This window comes from Emydura macquarii, unplaced genomic scaffold (assembly GCF_026122565.2).
Source record: "Emydura macquarii macquarii isolate MOO-44397 ecotype Brisbane River unplaced genomic scaffold, CSIRO-AGI_Emac_v2 contig_67, whole genome shotgun sequence".
NCBI classification, from domain to species: domain Eukaryota; kingdom Metazoa; phylum Chordata; order Testudines; family Chelidae; genus Emydura; species Emydura macquarii.
Window position 1 is genome coordinate 1,010,543 of NW_027130204.1, and position 13,234 is coordinate 1,023,776.

General features: G+C 60.8%; 2 protein-coding genes across 4 annotated transcripts in view; one reads left to right on the forward strand and one right to left on the reverse strand.

Annotated features, from left to right (window-relative positions):
- NFKB2 (nuclear factor kappa B subunit 2) overlaps positions 1-3,253 on the forward strand; it is a 37,828-nt gene extending 34,575 nt beyond the window's left edge. For all 3 annotated transcript variants that reach the window (XM_067536950.1, XM_067536873.1, XM_067536799.1), the window contains 6 exons: positions 424-526; positions 1,156-1,406; positions 2,109-2,178; positions 2,336-2,508; positions 2,591-2,702; positions 2,845-3,253. In XM_067536950.1, the coding sequence (XP_067393051.1) occupies positions 424-526; positions 1,156-1,406; positions 2,109-2,178; positions 2,336-2,508; positions 2,591-2,702; positions 2,845-2,960 (825 nt within the window). In that variant the 3' untranslated portion in view covers positions 2,961-3,253. The remainder of the gene's footprint in view (positions 1-423; positions 527-1,155; positions 1,407-2,108; positions 2,179-2,335; positions 2,509-2,590; positions 2,703-2,844) is intronic.
- A 201-nt stretch (positions 3,254-3,454) lies between these two features.
- Positions 3,455-13,234, reverse strand: part of PSD (pleckstrin and Sec7 domain containing) — a 58,301-nt gene continuing 48,521 nt past the window's right edge. The window contains exons 10-16 of the mRNA XM_067536697.1: positions 13,120-13,163; positions 10,778-10,956; positions 9,217-9,287; positions 8,403-8,560; positions 7,293-7,437; positions 6,308-6,451; positions 3,455-5,759 (exon numbers count right to left, since the gene is read on the reverse strand). Coding sequence (XP_067392798.1) covers positions 5,520-5,759; positions 6,308-6,451; positions 7,293-7,437; positions 8,403-8,560; positions 9,217-9,287; positions 10,778-10,956; positions 13,120-13,163 — 981 coding nt within the window. The 3' untranslated portion in view covers positions 3,455-5,519. The remainder of the gene's footprint in view (positions 5,760-6,307; positions 6,452-7,292; positions 7,438-8,402; positions 8,561-9,216; positions 9,288-10,777; positions 10,957-13,119; positions 13,164-13,234) is intronic.

A 13,234-nucleotide genomic window follows, 5' to 3' on the forward strand; every position in this document is an offset into this window, starting at 1 on the left:
GGGGAGTTAAGTGTCCCAGCTTTGGTCTGCTTTGGGGCTGGGAAGGGCAGGTTCCTCCGTGGGACAGCTGGGGGGCCCATCGTGTTGGCGTGGGTTTGAGTGGGGGTTCAGAAGTGCCGTCCTCTCTCTGCCCCAGCCTCGCGCTGGCTCTGTTGGGTGCCCTCAGGGCTCAGAGGTGGCTGCAGCATGCAGACAGTCCTGCCCTGGGGGTGTGTGACTGACTATCCCTGCCGTGTAATGCAGACTTGTGCCTGTCCTTGTGCTTCTCTGCTGCCCGGAGAGCAGGTGCCCGGCCGCTGCTGTGACTGGGTGTGGGTGGCAGCCTGTGCACCGCATGGTGCAGGGCCTGGTGTGCAGGGGATGAGTCTGTTCTTGGGCCATTGCTGCTGCCCGGTTCTCACTGGCTCTCGCATCTCTCTCTAGCTGGGAGCTGATGTCAACGCTCGGACGTTTGCTGGCAACACCCCTCTGCACTTGGCTGCAGGCCTGGGCTCCCCCACCCTCACCAAAATGCTCATCAAAGCAGGTAACTCCTCTCCACTCCCCCTGGGGCTGGCAATCCCAGCACCCCTTGCTGCTGCCTGCTGTGCCCGTAGCACCTGAGCTGCGCTAGGTGCTTCGCAGCCCAACCATGCTGGCCAGCTTCCTGCAGGTGCCCCGGTGCCCGGCCCTCCCCCCCAGGCACTGGCCTCCAAGGGAGGGTGTAGGGCTAGTGGGTGGACTATGCTTGCAGTGCTGGCCCTGTCAGTGGGAGGTGGCAGGTGAACCGAGGCTAGCTGAGGTACAGACAGTGGTAACTCCAGCAGTGGGTGCTCTGTCGGCAGGGCTGGAGGTGGCCTCGAGGGCTAGTGATATCTGAAGCGATGCAGTAGCCGCCTTCTTCTTCTCTCTCCCTCCCTCCCTCCCTCCCCCCCCCCCAACACACACACACAATGTGTGCCGGGCTGGCCCAAGGAGAGGGCTGCAAAATGAAAGCCAAGGCCTGCAAAGCCAAGCTGGCTAAGCCGGGGAGTGCTGGAGGGGTGTGAATGACCCAGCCCCCCTGGAGTGAGTCCCTGTCCCGCACCAGAGCCGGGCGACTCCAGGGGAGCGCATGCTGGGATCTGAGCCAGCCATGGCCCAGGCTGTGTGTGCTCAGACCTCCCCCCTCCCCAGGAGCGGACGTCCTGTGTGAGAACAATGAGCCGGTGGGATCCTCTTCGTCCGAAGCGAGCAGCGATGCGGACAGCGAGGCGGAGGAGCAAGAGATGGGCATGGAGCTGGGAGCGTCGGACACAGCCGTGTGGCAGGACCCAGGCCACACAGATACCGGCACAGCTGCTGAGCACAGAAGCAGGGAGCCTGGCACCCGGAGTGCAAAGCAACGCCGGAGACATACGCCGCTTGACTTAACCAGGAGTCAGAAGGTACAGAGCATAAGGGGTAAACCAGGGGAACTGGTGCCCTAAGAGCGCTGGGGAGGGCGCTGCCCTGGACGGGACGGAAGCAGTGGCTGGGCACGTGGGCCTGTACGCTCTGCCATCTCTCAGTTCAATTTCATGGGACTCAACAGCCGGAGAAAGGACAAACTCCCATGGCAGGTGTGGTGCTGTGTCCCAGAGACACTCCTGGGATGTGGGGCACTGTAGGAAGAGCTGGACCAGGATCAGGTGGCCATGGCAGGCACTGGGAATGGTCTGACTGGAGGCTTTGTCAAGCCCAGTGCCAGGTTCCCAGTCAGTGGCTGCTTCCTCCTCACCCCCATCCCCACCCCCTCGAAAGCTGGTGCTGCCTCCTGTGCAGGTTCCCGTCACCCAGGCCTGGGAGCCCTGCCGAGCCCATGGCCCCAGAGCAGCCATGGGCAGGGCTGTGTTTGTCTCCAGGCTCCTCTGTGCTGCAGCTCTGGAACCTGCAGCTCTGGCAGGGCGGGTCCTTGGAGCTTCTCCTGGGCCAGTGCGGCTGTCGGGCCAGCAGAGCAGCAGGGGCCGGTGGGCTTCTGCTCTGCTCTGCTCCCTGCACGTTCTCTGGGGCGTGCTGGCAAGGGAGGCTGTGGTGAGGGGAATTGGGGGCACAGGCTATGTGGGTGCACCCTGGCTGCTGCCCAGGAGTCTTGTGTGCTTTTCTCCCAGGTGCGGGAGATCTTGCTGCGCGTCTCGCTGCAGGGCCCAGAGCTGGAGCAGCCTGCCACCCCCCGGCCAGGTGAGTAGCTGTCCACTCTCGCTGGCTCCTCCCATCACTCCCTTCCTGCTGGGTGCTGGGCACGCAGGGATGGCAGCAGCAGCCGCTGCAGCTTGTCCCTAGGGCTGAGGGAGGTGTCTGGTCATGTCCACGGGCTGACATGTCTTCCCCCATCCAGGGACCATCCTGTCACTCGACAGCAACACCCTGCAGGGCCTGGAGCAGCTCCTGAACCAGGAGCGCAGGGGCTTGGGCTGGACCGCCCTGGCCCAGAGACTGGGCCTGTGCAGCCTGGTGGAGACGTACAAGGACACGGACTCCCCCAGCGGGAGCCTCCTACTCAGTTATGAGGTGAGTCCCTGCTGCAGGGAGTCCCCCTTTCCCCTGCCCCCCCACCCCTGCAGAGCTTGCTCTCACTGCCTTCTCTCCCCAGCTCGCTGGCGGCAGCCTGGGGGGGTTGCTGGAGGCGCTGGACTCCATGGGGCTCAGCGAGGGAGTGAAGATGCTTCGCCAAGCAGAGATGGCCAACAAGCTGCAAAGCACAGGTAAGGTTTGGGGCAGGGGCAGGGCCTGGGTGGCAGTGGAGGGTGCCCAGTAGGGCCAGCCCTCAGCCGCCAGCCCCATCTCCACCTCTCACAGGAGGGGCTCATGCCTCCCTCCTGACTATGCTGGCTCTTCACTTCCCAGAGCTGAAGGAGGACAGCGCCTACGGGAGCCAGTCGGTGGAAGAGGAACCTCTGAAGCTGCCCCCTGCAGAGCTGCCCGGCCAGCCCCCCCACAGCCAGCAACAGCAGGTGCACTGAGCGACTGGGCGCCTCCCTCTGGTCCCGGGGTAGCCCGGCTGTGACTGACACTTGGGAGGGGCGGAGCTGCAGGAGGCTCCATGCCCCCGCACCACCCACGGATTGAATATAAGTGCCTCTTGGCCCCCCAATGGGCCACGCGCATGTGCCTGTCCGTCTCTCCTCTGGCAGGGCTGGCCATAGCCCGGCAGGCCTTGCAGTGGACCCAGCCCCCTTTCTGCTCTTATTTAACGATCCCTCGTCAGGTTTCTTGGTTTAGGTGAATAAAGGGTGTGACTCCCAGAATATTTGTACCTAGCGTCGCCAGCGTCCTGCTGAGAGACCCTGACCCACTGCTACTGCTTAGTGGGTGTCCAAGCAGGAGTTGCGGGATGCATGCTGCTAGGGTCGGGATCAGCCCTACCTGTGTCCTTTGGGCTCCCCCTTCGTTCTGAGCCACCCCTCCTTATTCCCTTCCTTTAAGCAGGGTCTCTGCTCCAGTGCTGGGGTTAGTGTAGCTCTGCTAGTGACTCTCTCTCACTCTGGTCAAATCACTTTGCCCCGACCTGAGTTTCCCCACTGGTCATGGAGATGATAGGGGCCTACCCATGGGGCACCTCCGCCATCACAGGGGGGGACTCCTGGCCAAGTCACAGTGCTTCTCAGCAGGAGGGGGTCCTTGGGAACTTCTCTAACAGGGAGTGACTCAGCTGCTTCCCGCCCCCAGACCCTGTAGCCCTCGCCCCCAGGGCGGGGGGAAGTACCGCCTCCAGGTGCATCAGAGCAGGTTTTACTTCAGTAACTGATGGAAGAAGCTGTACAAAGATTTTTTGCAATAGACTCGAAAGAGCAGACTAAAAAGAGTGACACATTCGCAGTCAGGACTGAGGGGGCCGGGGACAGTGACTGCCCCGCTGCCATTGAACGAGGTCTCTGCTTCTGTGCATCCCTGGTCTCCCCTGGGCTGCTGGCTGGCTGAGCCAGGGTCCTTGCCCTATAGCTTGGCTCTCAGCCCTGACCTGCAGCTGAATCTGTGTGATCCATCCCCTTGTCCCACCCATAGGCATGCTGCAGCCTGGGGCACGAACATGCCAGGCTAGCACCCGCTGCTCCCCTTCTGGGTGGGAGAGGACCCTCCATCATCAAAAAAAGCTTGGGTCAAATCTCAGCCCCAGCTTCATTCCCATGCTGTCCCACCCTTTCCCCTGGGCACCTGAGGGGATGTTTCTCAACCCTGGAAAAGGCATGTGAGAGGGAGGGTCTGGGCCTGATGTTCAGGGGCACCAGCCCAAGAGCCCTTTCAGTGTGAGTAAGAGGGGCAGAACTGGTCTAGGCCAGCGGGCATAATCCAGCTCTCAATGGAGTGGTTTGCTCCCTTCTGGCAGACTCAAAACAATCCTCTTCCATAGCAGCTCCTTGAATGCCAGCTGGGGCCCAGATGGTCCTTGGCCAACCCAGCCTAGGGCTGGAAATCAGCCCTGATCGTTTCCTCCCCTCCTCGCCATGCCCCAAGCTAGCCCAGAAGGGCACTGGGTAAAGCCGCCTATGTCACCTGTCCACAGGGAGCCGTGCTAAGATGAACCAATGGTCTCTGTGCAGTGTGCTCATGAGACATCAGCCTGGCCTCTCATCGGTGAGCCAGGGCTTGCCACCCACTAGCATCCTCATTCCCCCACCCCTAGAGCTGCATCCAGGCCTGCAGATCCTGACTCCTGCTGGTTGTCATTTCCCGTGTCTGTGGGTGATATCACACATGCGGTGGCATGGCAGGCTGCAGCTGGCTGCTGGTGCCAAAGGGTCACGAGCCAGTCGAGTGTGTCGAGCGAGGCTGTGCAGAATGAGCCAGCTCCTGTGTGCACCATAGAAAACTAGGGCTGGGGTAGCTGCTGCGGGTCAGGTGGGTCTTAGCCCCCCAGCAGTGCAGAAAACCTGCAGCATCTCTAGGAAACAAACGCCTGAAAGGGTTGTTTTTACAGTTCCCAAAACTCCATGTAAGTCAGTTCAGTCAGGTACTAAAAAGTGCAAAACTGTATCACAAAAACATTCAAAACGGTAAGAAACCAGCAGCTGGGGGTGCGGCCAGGGCTCTGCCCGTCTGCTGGCCTTCAAGACACTGGCTGCTGGGGGGGCCAGGTCTGTGGCGACGCTGTAAAAAATGGCCCCACGGCAGTTCTCTCCCCCGGAGTCCATCTGTCCCAGAAACCGGGGCCGGGGTCCTGGCCAGGAAGGGGCGTTGCTTTGCTTTTGACACTGAATAGCTGAGCTCAGTCGTTGGTTTTTGGTTATTTCCCCACACACACGGGGAACCTGCACCCGGTTCCAGTGCAGTTAGAGTGAGGGGGTTAAGTGTTGTCATGTGAGCTCCACGGGCGTTTGCTGGTGGGCAGGGGCTGGAGACGGCCCCACATGGCGTCTGTTTCCAATGGAGGCATGGAGGGCTCTGGTTCCATGCTGAGGTGGCATGGGCTAGGTGAGAGCTATCAGACCCTGGCTTGTGCCCACGAAGGATGAAGTCATGCAGGTTCTCGCTGGCGGGGGCACAGCCGCCCCTGCGGGCTGGAATGGAAATGCGCTGCCCCTCTAGGATTTCTGCAGGTTGCTGGCAGGTGGGCGGGTGCTGCGCTCCGAGACGTTGCGCTTGACCTTGGTGCCTGTGCTAGCTGGCTCCAGGTTGAGGGAGGGGCTGGAGCGGGATTTCTTGAGGCTCTCCTCCTCGCTGATGGCCGCGTCGAACAGCGTGGCCTCAAAGGCCGCCAGGTCGTTGGAGCCGGCTTTCAGCTTGGCGCGCAGCAGCATGGCGTAGGTGCCATAGCGTGTCTTCTGCAGGCAAGTGGAGGGGAGTGAGCGAGAGGCGTGGGGCATAGGGCACTGAGTGCATCCCTGGCCTATCTGCCACCTTTCTCCCCCCCTCCCCCCCCCCCCCAGCTGGGAAGTGGCACTGCCCCAGAAGCCAGCCGTGCTGCTAGGGCCTGGAGTTGGCTTGCCAATGCCTCCGGGTGCTTCTCTTCAGCATTTCACACTGGATTGAAACTGCACTGCAGAGGGGCTGGCTGCCAGCCCGAGGCATGGGATGGGGCAGGGCCATACCAGTAACAGGTGCCCACGAGTTTGAGTGTTGCTTGTGTGGAGCCAATTCTCCCCCTTGGGGGGGTGGACAGCGCTAGCTGGTAGGTGCTTGTGTGGGCAAGGAGGGCTGTGGCTCAGCCCCATAGCATGTTCCCTGCTCCTACGCAGCCGTTCCCATTGCTCAGCCATCTCAGCAGCCGCTCGGGGCAGGCCGGAGTGGGAACAGCAGCCATGCACAGCAGGCAGAGCTAGCGAGCGGGACTACCGCTGAGGGGACGGGGCCAGCCGTGCGCCCAGCTCACCTCGAACTCCAGGTACTCCTCCTTCTGCTTCAGCTCCTCATACTCCTTGCTCTTCACCTTCTTCTCGGGCAGTGAGGAGCGATGCTCCACCAGCTCCGCAGACATGGCCTTGAACTTGGACTCGTGGCTCTTCAACTGCTCCTCCTGGGGGCAGAGCAGTACCCTGTGAGTGCCCCTGCTCGCTGCACCTATCTACACCCTGCTGGGCGAGCCGTGGCCTCAGCCCCATGGCGCTCTCTGCACAGCCCCCCCAGGCTGTGGCTGGGCACGGTGACTGGCCTGCTGGCTAGACCCAGCAAGGCCTGGGTCCTGTCTCTCACAGGCTGTGGTACCAGAACCTCTGTTGGGATACCCTGCCCAGGGAAAGCTTCCTCCTAGCCCCAATAGTCCACGTCTAGACCCCTTCCAAAACTAGGTCCTTTTAATAGCCTGGGATCCGTTTTGACTCCCCCACCTTAGTTTCATTGTGCCCCTTGTTCCTGTGTCATAAGCTGGGTGGAGCCTTGGCTAGAGCGTTCTTGATGCTTATAGGCCTCCCCTAAGGTAACTCCCAGGCCTCCTCCATGAGAGTTTCCAGGCCCCTGCTCCTCGTCTGAGCCGCCCTCAGTGCTGCACAGCTGCTCTGGGGAGTGGCACTATAATATTTTCTGTACCACGCTGCCCAGCTTCTGGAGCACAGCTGTGCAGCGAGCAGAGGCCTGCACTGAGCTATTCTCTCACAGCCAGGTCCCTTTCCTGGTCTGACAGTTAATTTGAACAAATCCTCCAAGGTGCAGCATTTGGGATGGCATCATCGAATTTCACCTGCTGTTGTGGTGCCTGTTCCCCTAGCTTACGTAGGCCCCTCAGCAGTGCCTGTCTTCTCCAGCCTTGAGGCACTATCTCCTCCCATCCCCAGCCCATTCATAAACATTCAACAAGGCCGAGCCTGGCCCTTAGTGCTCCTGCCGCCTGCAGCCCCCACCCCTAGCACATGCCTCTGTACCTGGGACAGCCTGGTGGTAGAGCTGGGCAGCAGGGGCCGGCTGAACTTCTTCTGGGACCCAATGGCCGCGGGGAACGGGGGAGCAGAGAACATGGCTGCCACCACGTTGATGCGTGTGATCCAGGAATGCATCTGTTCTGTATTCCTGTGGGGAAATGCCAAAGCACTGAGCCATGGGCCCAGAGATGTATCCTACCTCCCCTCCAGTGACGGTGCCAGCCTCCACCCCACCTGTATAGGCCAAGGCTGGAGCCCTGGAAATAGATACGTGCCATACCAGAACAGACCAATGGGGCTCTCAACCTTTCCAGACTGCTCTGCCCCTTTCAGGAGGCTGATTTGTCTTGCGTACCTCAAGTTTCACCTCACTTAAAAACTACTTGCTTACAAAAATCAGACATAAAAATACAAGTGTCACAGCACACTAGAGTGCTGAAAATGGCTGACTTTCTCATTTTTACTATATCATTGTAAAATAAATCAACTGGAATATAAATACTGTCCTTCCAGTTCAGTGTATAGTACATACAGCAGCATAAACAAGTCAGCGTCTGTCTGACATTTTAGTTTGTACCGACTTTGCTAGTGCTTTTTATGTAGCCTGTTGTAAAACTAGGCAAAGATCTAGATGAGTTGATGTATGCCTGGAAGACCGCTGGGTATCCCCAGGGTACGTGTACCCCTGGTTTAGAACCACTGTCCTTGGCCAGTGTCTTCCCATTGACCGTGGCAATGGGGCAGATGGCGCACCTCATCCCAGCCAGCATTTGGCTTCTCGCGTGATGGGTGAGAGTGGCCAAGTGGCAGAGGCACTCCCTGGCGCACTCCCTACAGCATGGGGGCGAGGGCGTGCCATGGCAAAGGAATGGTGGCTCGCTTCCATTCTCCCTTTCTTCCAGGAGAAGCAGTCGTGCAACTGGAAAGCATCATGCTCCCCTGGCCCTCAGCCCAGGCTGGGGCACCAAATGGATGGAGGCGGTCCACAGGCCCCTTCCCATGCCCGGTGGTGGTACTAGGTCGGTCCCTCTTGCCCAATGTTATGTCTGTAACTGGCACCCATCAACACAGCCTGCCTGACCAGTGTGCCCACATCAACGCCCGGTTACTCACTGGGCCTGGAACAGGAAGACCCTCCACTCGGCTGTCCTGAGGTAGAAGACATTAGGTCTCTTGCTGTAGTCAGATGCCCGCGTGGCTAGTGCGTGGTGAATGCTGATGGCATTCTTTAGCTCCTCCTCTGCCAGGGGCTTCCCAGGCTTATATTCCTCCTGCAAGACAAGGCCACGATTACAAACGAGTCCCGCTCCCCACAGCCTGTGTGTTCTGGGGTCCTGCTGTAGCGGGCATTGGGAGTGACTGGGGCCCTTGCTATGCCTCCAAGGAGATCACCGCCACCCAGCGCACCATGTGCTAGGACATCAGGGCTGCCCACGGCTCGCACTGGATGCAGACCAGCCTGCCGTGAAGTGGCTGGGTCCGAGTGGTCTCGTGGGGGAGGACTGCATGGAGGGATAGCCTATGGGCCCAGTCCTTATGCGGGGAGGGGAGGCACTGCTGCTGTAATCAAACGTAGCACTCTGAGGCCAGCATGGAGGCTGGCGTGTCATTCTAGGGTCCTGCTCTCCAAGGGCCAGGTTGGAGCCCACGGCTCTAAAGACTGCGCTGGGGACACAGCATTGCTGTCTCGCCAAGGGCCGGCTTCCAGCTAGGGCCCAGTGTCACGTTGTGTAAATGGCTGCCACGCTCTGGGCAGCAGTGCAGGATCCCGCCCCCTGATCCAGCTATCATTGGGGCAGGGCCCCACAACCCACCAGGGTAGCGGGGGCAGAAGGCCAGACGAGCCCTGTGATTCGGCTGCCTGGCCTGAGATCAAGACCAGCCTGGGGGGGGGGGCCAGTAGGGTGGAGGTCTCACCAGGCCGTACCTTCTGCAGATAGAGGATCATTCCCTTCAGGATGGCGTGGAAAGTCTTCCAGCCTCTCTTACCCCTGGGGGCTGGCGAGGAGGAGAGAAACAGAGTCAGCACCAAGTGCCATGTGGCACGGCAAGCTGTGCCCATGCAAATGTCAGCCTGCCCCAGGGATAGGCAGCTCTCCAGGCGCAGCCACACCCGGGCAGCACACCTGAGCTGCTCCTTCCAGGAGGGGCAGCAGCTGGCACTGCCGTGGGGGCAGGGTGCTGCGTACTGCCAGGCAGCCGTTCCATGCTTCAGTGTGCTTCTTGCTGGGTTTAATCACGGCGCTAGCTGCTCAGAGGAAGCAGAGGCAGGCAGCATTTCCTGCCAGGCACGTCTAAAATATGGACAGCTTCTAATCAGATCAAGGAGGCATCAACCGGCCTGGGATTAGGGAGGATTTGGCAGAGGGAAGGTAGCAGGCTCCTGGCTCCCAGCCAACTGGCGCTCGCGGGGTAGCTTGGTCGCTACAAAACGAGGCTGAACCTTTTGCTGGCCCCTCTCCCCCGACTAGATTTAATTATCATTGCCACAAGAGAGCGGGCTGCACCAGTGCGGGAGCCCCCCTCTCTGATTGCTTCACCCGCCCCAGCCCCAGGTTACGGGGCTCTTGTGCAGCTCGGACAGAGGCACAGCACGTTCCTGTTGGGGGAAGAACTGAGCTAGTCACTATAGCCCCAGCTATCTGCCTGCCTCCTCCTCTTTTGGCACAGAGCTGCTAAAGGCAGAATGGGGGAAGGGGCTCGCACCTCGTTGTCATTCCCCACCCCCAGGGCGGCAATGGTTAGCGTGCAGCGCACCAATGGTAGCTCCCCATGGAAGAGAGCCAGTCAGCCCCAGCACCTGGGCAGGGAGTCGGAGCCGGAGGTCAGGATCCCCAGCTCTGCTCCGCCCAGCGCAGGTACCACAGCTGCCCTTGCTGGCTGTTGGGTTACCGCCGCTGCTGCTTTAGCCACTCAGAGGAAGCGAGGTCCCCATTGGCAGGGCTCGGGGGCGCTCAGCCGAGAAGCTGGAAGCGCAGGGACAAAAATTAATAACAAACGGATTCCTTAATAGCTGAACGGCCTCTGTCCCCTGGGAGCACTGCACGTGGGTGTGTGCAGGATCTGCAGACAATGGTGCTGTGGGAAGCAGAGATGTGAATGTCCTGGCTGGTGTGTTTGTCGGCTCAGCTGTAGTTTTACATGAAGGTAGCTTTTAAAACGGCAACCACTGAAAGGTGGGAGGGCAATAAAATGGGGCCGGAGCCTCACTGTGGGCTGTGAGCCAGGCCTTGTCCCGATTGAAGCCCCTTCGCCCCGAGGGGGCTGAGTGTCTCCGAGAGGAGAAGAGGACTAAGCACTGTGCCCAGGACCCTGCAGCGGGGTCAGAACCCTCACCTCCATCCCTTTGGTGTTAATGCTTCACTCACCCCACTGTGCCCGTTGACTGCAAGGTCACAGCTCCCGATGGATGCCGGCTTGAGAACCGGTCCTGCCCTTTGAGCACCCCAGCCCCGCTGCCCTCCCCGGCTGGGACCCCAGGCACCTACTCTTCTTGCAGTCGGAGTCCGCGTGACTCTTGCGCACCAGCGGGCCGTACTTGTAGGTGGCGATGGTGGGGTCCTGCGAGAAGTCTAGGAAGGGGTTACTGCAGCTGCTGATTCGCTTGATGGATTTGGGGTTGGGGTCGGCCAGCTCAGACAGGGATTTCCTCAGCTCCTCCTCATCACTGTGAGACACAGACATTGCAGGGTTTAGTGTCACCAGGGCCAGCCAGGTCAAATGGGGGTGAAGACAACACAGGGAGAGGGGAAGGCCATTCAAATCCTTCCAGCAGCCCCCTCCATGCCCCTGGGAGCCCAGCCCCAGGCCCCTTCACTGCCCTGCCCGACTGGTGGCTCTTGGCCCACGTCTCTCCCAGGTGGGGAGCCGGTTAGGCTAGTCGAGCTCGGCCCAGGGAGGGGGGATGCCTGGGGTGGCCCTTGGCAGCCAGCGCTCGACTTTGGCTAAGACAGGAGAACTCGCTGACCACGGGGCCAGGCTGGGGCCTTGGTGCCCAGCACCGCAAGAGATCATCTTGGCCGGTGGTGACAGCTCACGCTCCCCTCTGACAGCAAGAACGGTAAGGAGGGGGACAGGTCCCCAGAGAGAAACCCCAGCCCTGGCTCTGATGCCCTCAGGCCCCTGGCCACTGGGGGGTGATGAGGTGGCATTTTGTCCCCAGAGGGATGGCTCCTGGCTAGGAACAGGCACAGCCATGGGGAGGGACTGAAGGATAGCCTGAGCCAGCCCACATATCCCTTCAGCCCTGCGTGCGGCAGGCACGGGGCGAGGAGCAGGAAGGGCATGGCACGTGCGGGTGGCAGGCAGCCGGCAGCCAGCTGGCGAGGGAGAAGGTGGGCCTTTGCTCACATGCTTGAAGCCTGTGACTTGAGCTCTGGTCTCCTTGGGGCCGCTCCCCCAGTGCAAAGATGTGGGAGCCTAGATCTGCAACCTCCCCTCCTCCTCGCAAACACCACGCTACTAATTAAACCCCTCAGCAGCTGCTGGTTGTCTCCATGGCAGCCGCATCGGCTCTGAGCCGGGATTATGTGGCAGGCTCATTAAGCCCAGCAATGTGGTTCTGGGGCCGGCAGCTGTGGGCGAGAGTCAGGCCCAGGGTGTGGCACCTCCGTTGAACTGGCTGCCCGGGCCCTGGGGCAGGGTGCCACCGCCACCTCCCTGTCCCAGCCATGGCGCCCTGGTATGACTTGGCCCCTCCCCCAATGCTATAGCCCTGGCCCTGAGCAGCCCCTGCCCATCCCCTGCTGCTCCCCCAACACCCGCTCCAGGCCACCCCAAACCTCAGGCACAGGCCAGTCCTGAAAGTGCCAGGCCCCCTGCCGCGGCTGCTCAGACCCCCAGGGGGTAGCTCTGAGGATCTGGCTCCAGCTGTTTCCTGTTCAGTCTATGGAGACTGCCTGGTTCTCCACCCGCGCTGAACCAGAGCCCCCCAGGCTACACTGTGCAGACCTTGCCAGGGCTAGTCCCCCCTTTAGGCTTGAACGAGTCCTCTTTCCCCAGTTATGCCCGAGCAGCCCCTCCATGGCTCTCATCCCTCCTAGCCTGGTCCAGTATTTCTCTCCCATGAATGACCCGCTGGAGCTCCCTGGTGGCAGTCCCCTGCCCCCAGACACACCGTCCACCCGGCCTACTCCCAGCTACACCTGCATCGCACTTCACCCCCCGACGTCTGGGCAGACTGTTCCCTCACCCTGCTTAGCGCTGTGTAAATCTTGCCTCGGGTCCTCCGGCCTGCCCAGATCCTGCCGCGGTTATTTCCCTCTTTGGGCCTTCACATGGCTCTCCAACCCCTGAGCGAGGCCTCCCAGCTGTTAGCTGGGGCTAGGCTGCCTTGCTCTGCTATACAGCTGCTAACCCTGGGAGTTACACCTGGGCGAAAAGCTGTGCCCCTTCCTAGCTCCCCTTTGGACAGCCCAGCTCTAGTCTCTATTCCATTCCCTCCCATGCGGGCTGCCCTATTGGCCCCTCCGCACATCACTCCTGTTCCCAGCTGTGCAGCCCACGCTGCAGCTACATTCTGCCTCACCGAAGCATCAGCCAGCGCCCAAATAGCGCAAGCGCCATGGACTGCTGAGCTTTTGGCCCCTCTTGGAGGCAAATTGCCCTCTAGGCCCCACCCGCGGCTGCCCCCTCCAGCCTGGCCAGCAGGGACAGGCATGGATGGTTCTGAGCCTACAAGCAAAGCAAGGAGGAGGAGAGGAAACTAGCACAGAAAGGGTTCATCTGATGGAGGCTGTGTGGCTGTGCTGCATGGAGCGCCCCCTTCCCCTGCCCACCCGCCCTTTTGCACCAGTAAGCGAGGCTGGCCCACGGCTGGGGCGCTACTCACATGGCCCACTGCAACTTCTCAGTCTTGATGGCACCGTACAGAGCCTGGAGAGACAAGAGACCAATGCTCAGTGGGGCAAACGCTTGCTATGCTTCCCTGAGCCAGAGCCATCGCT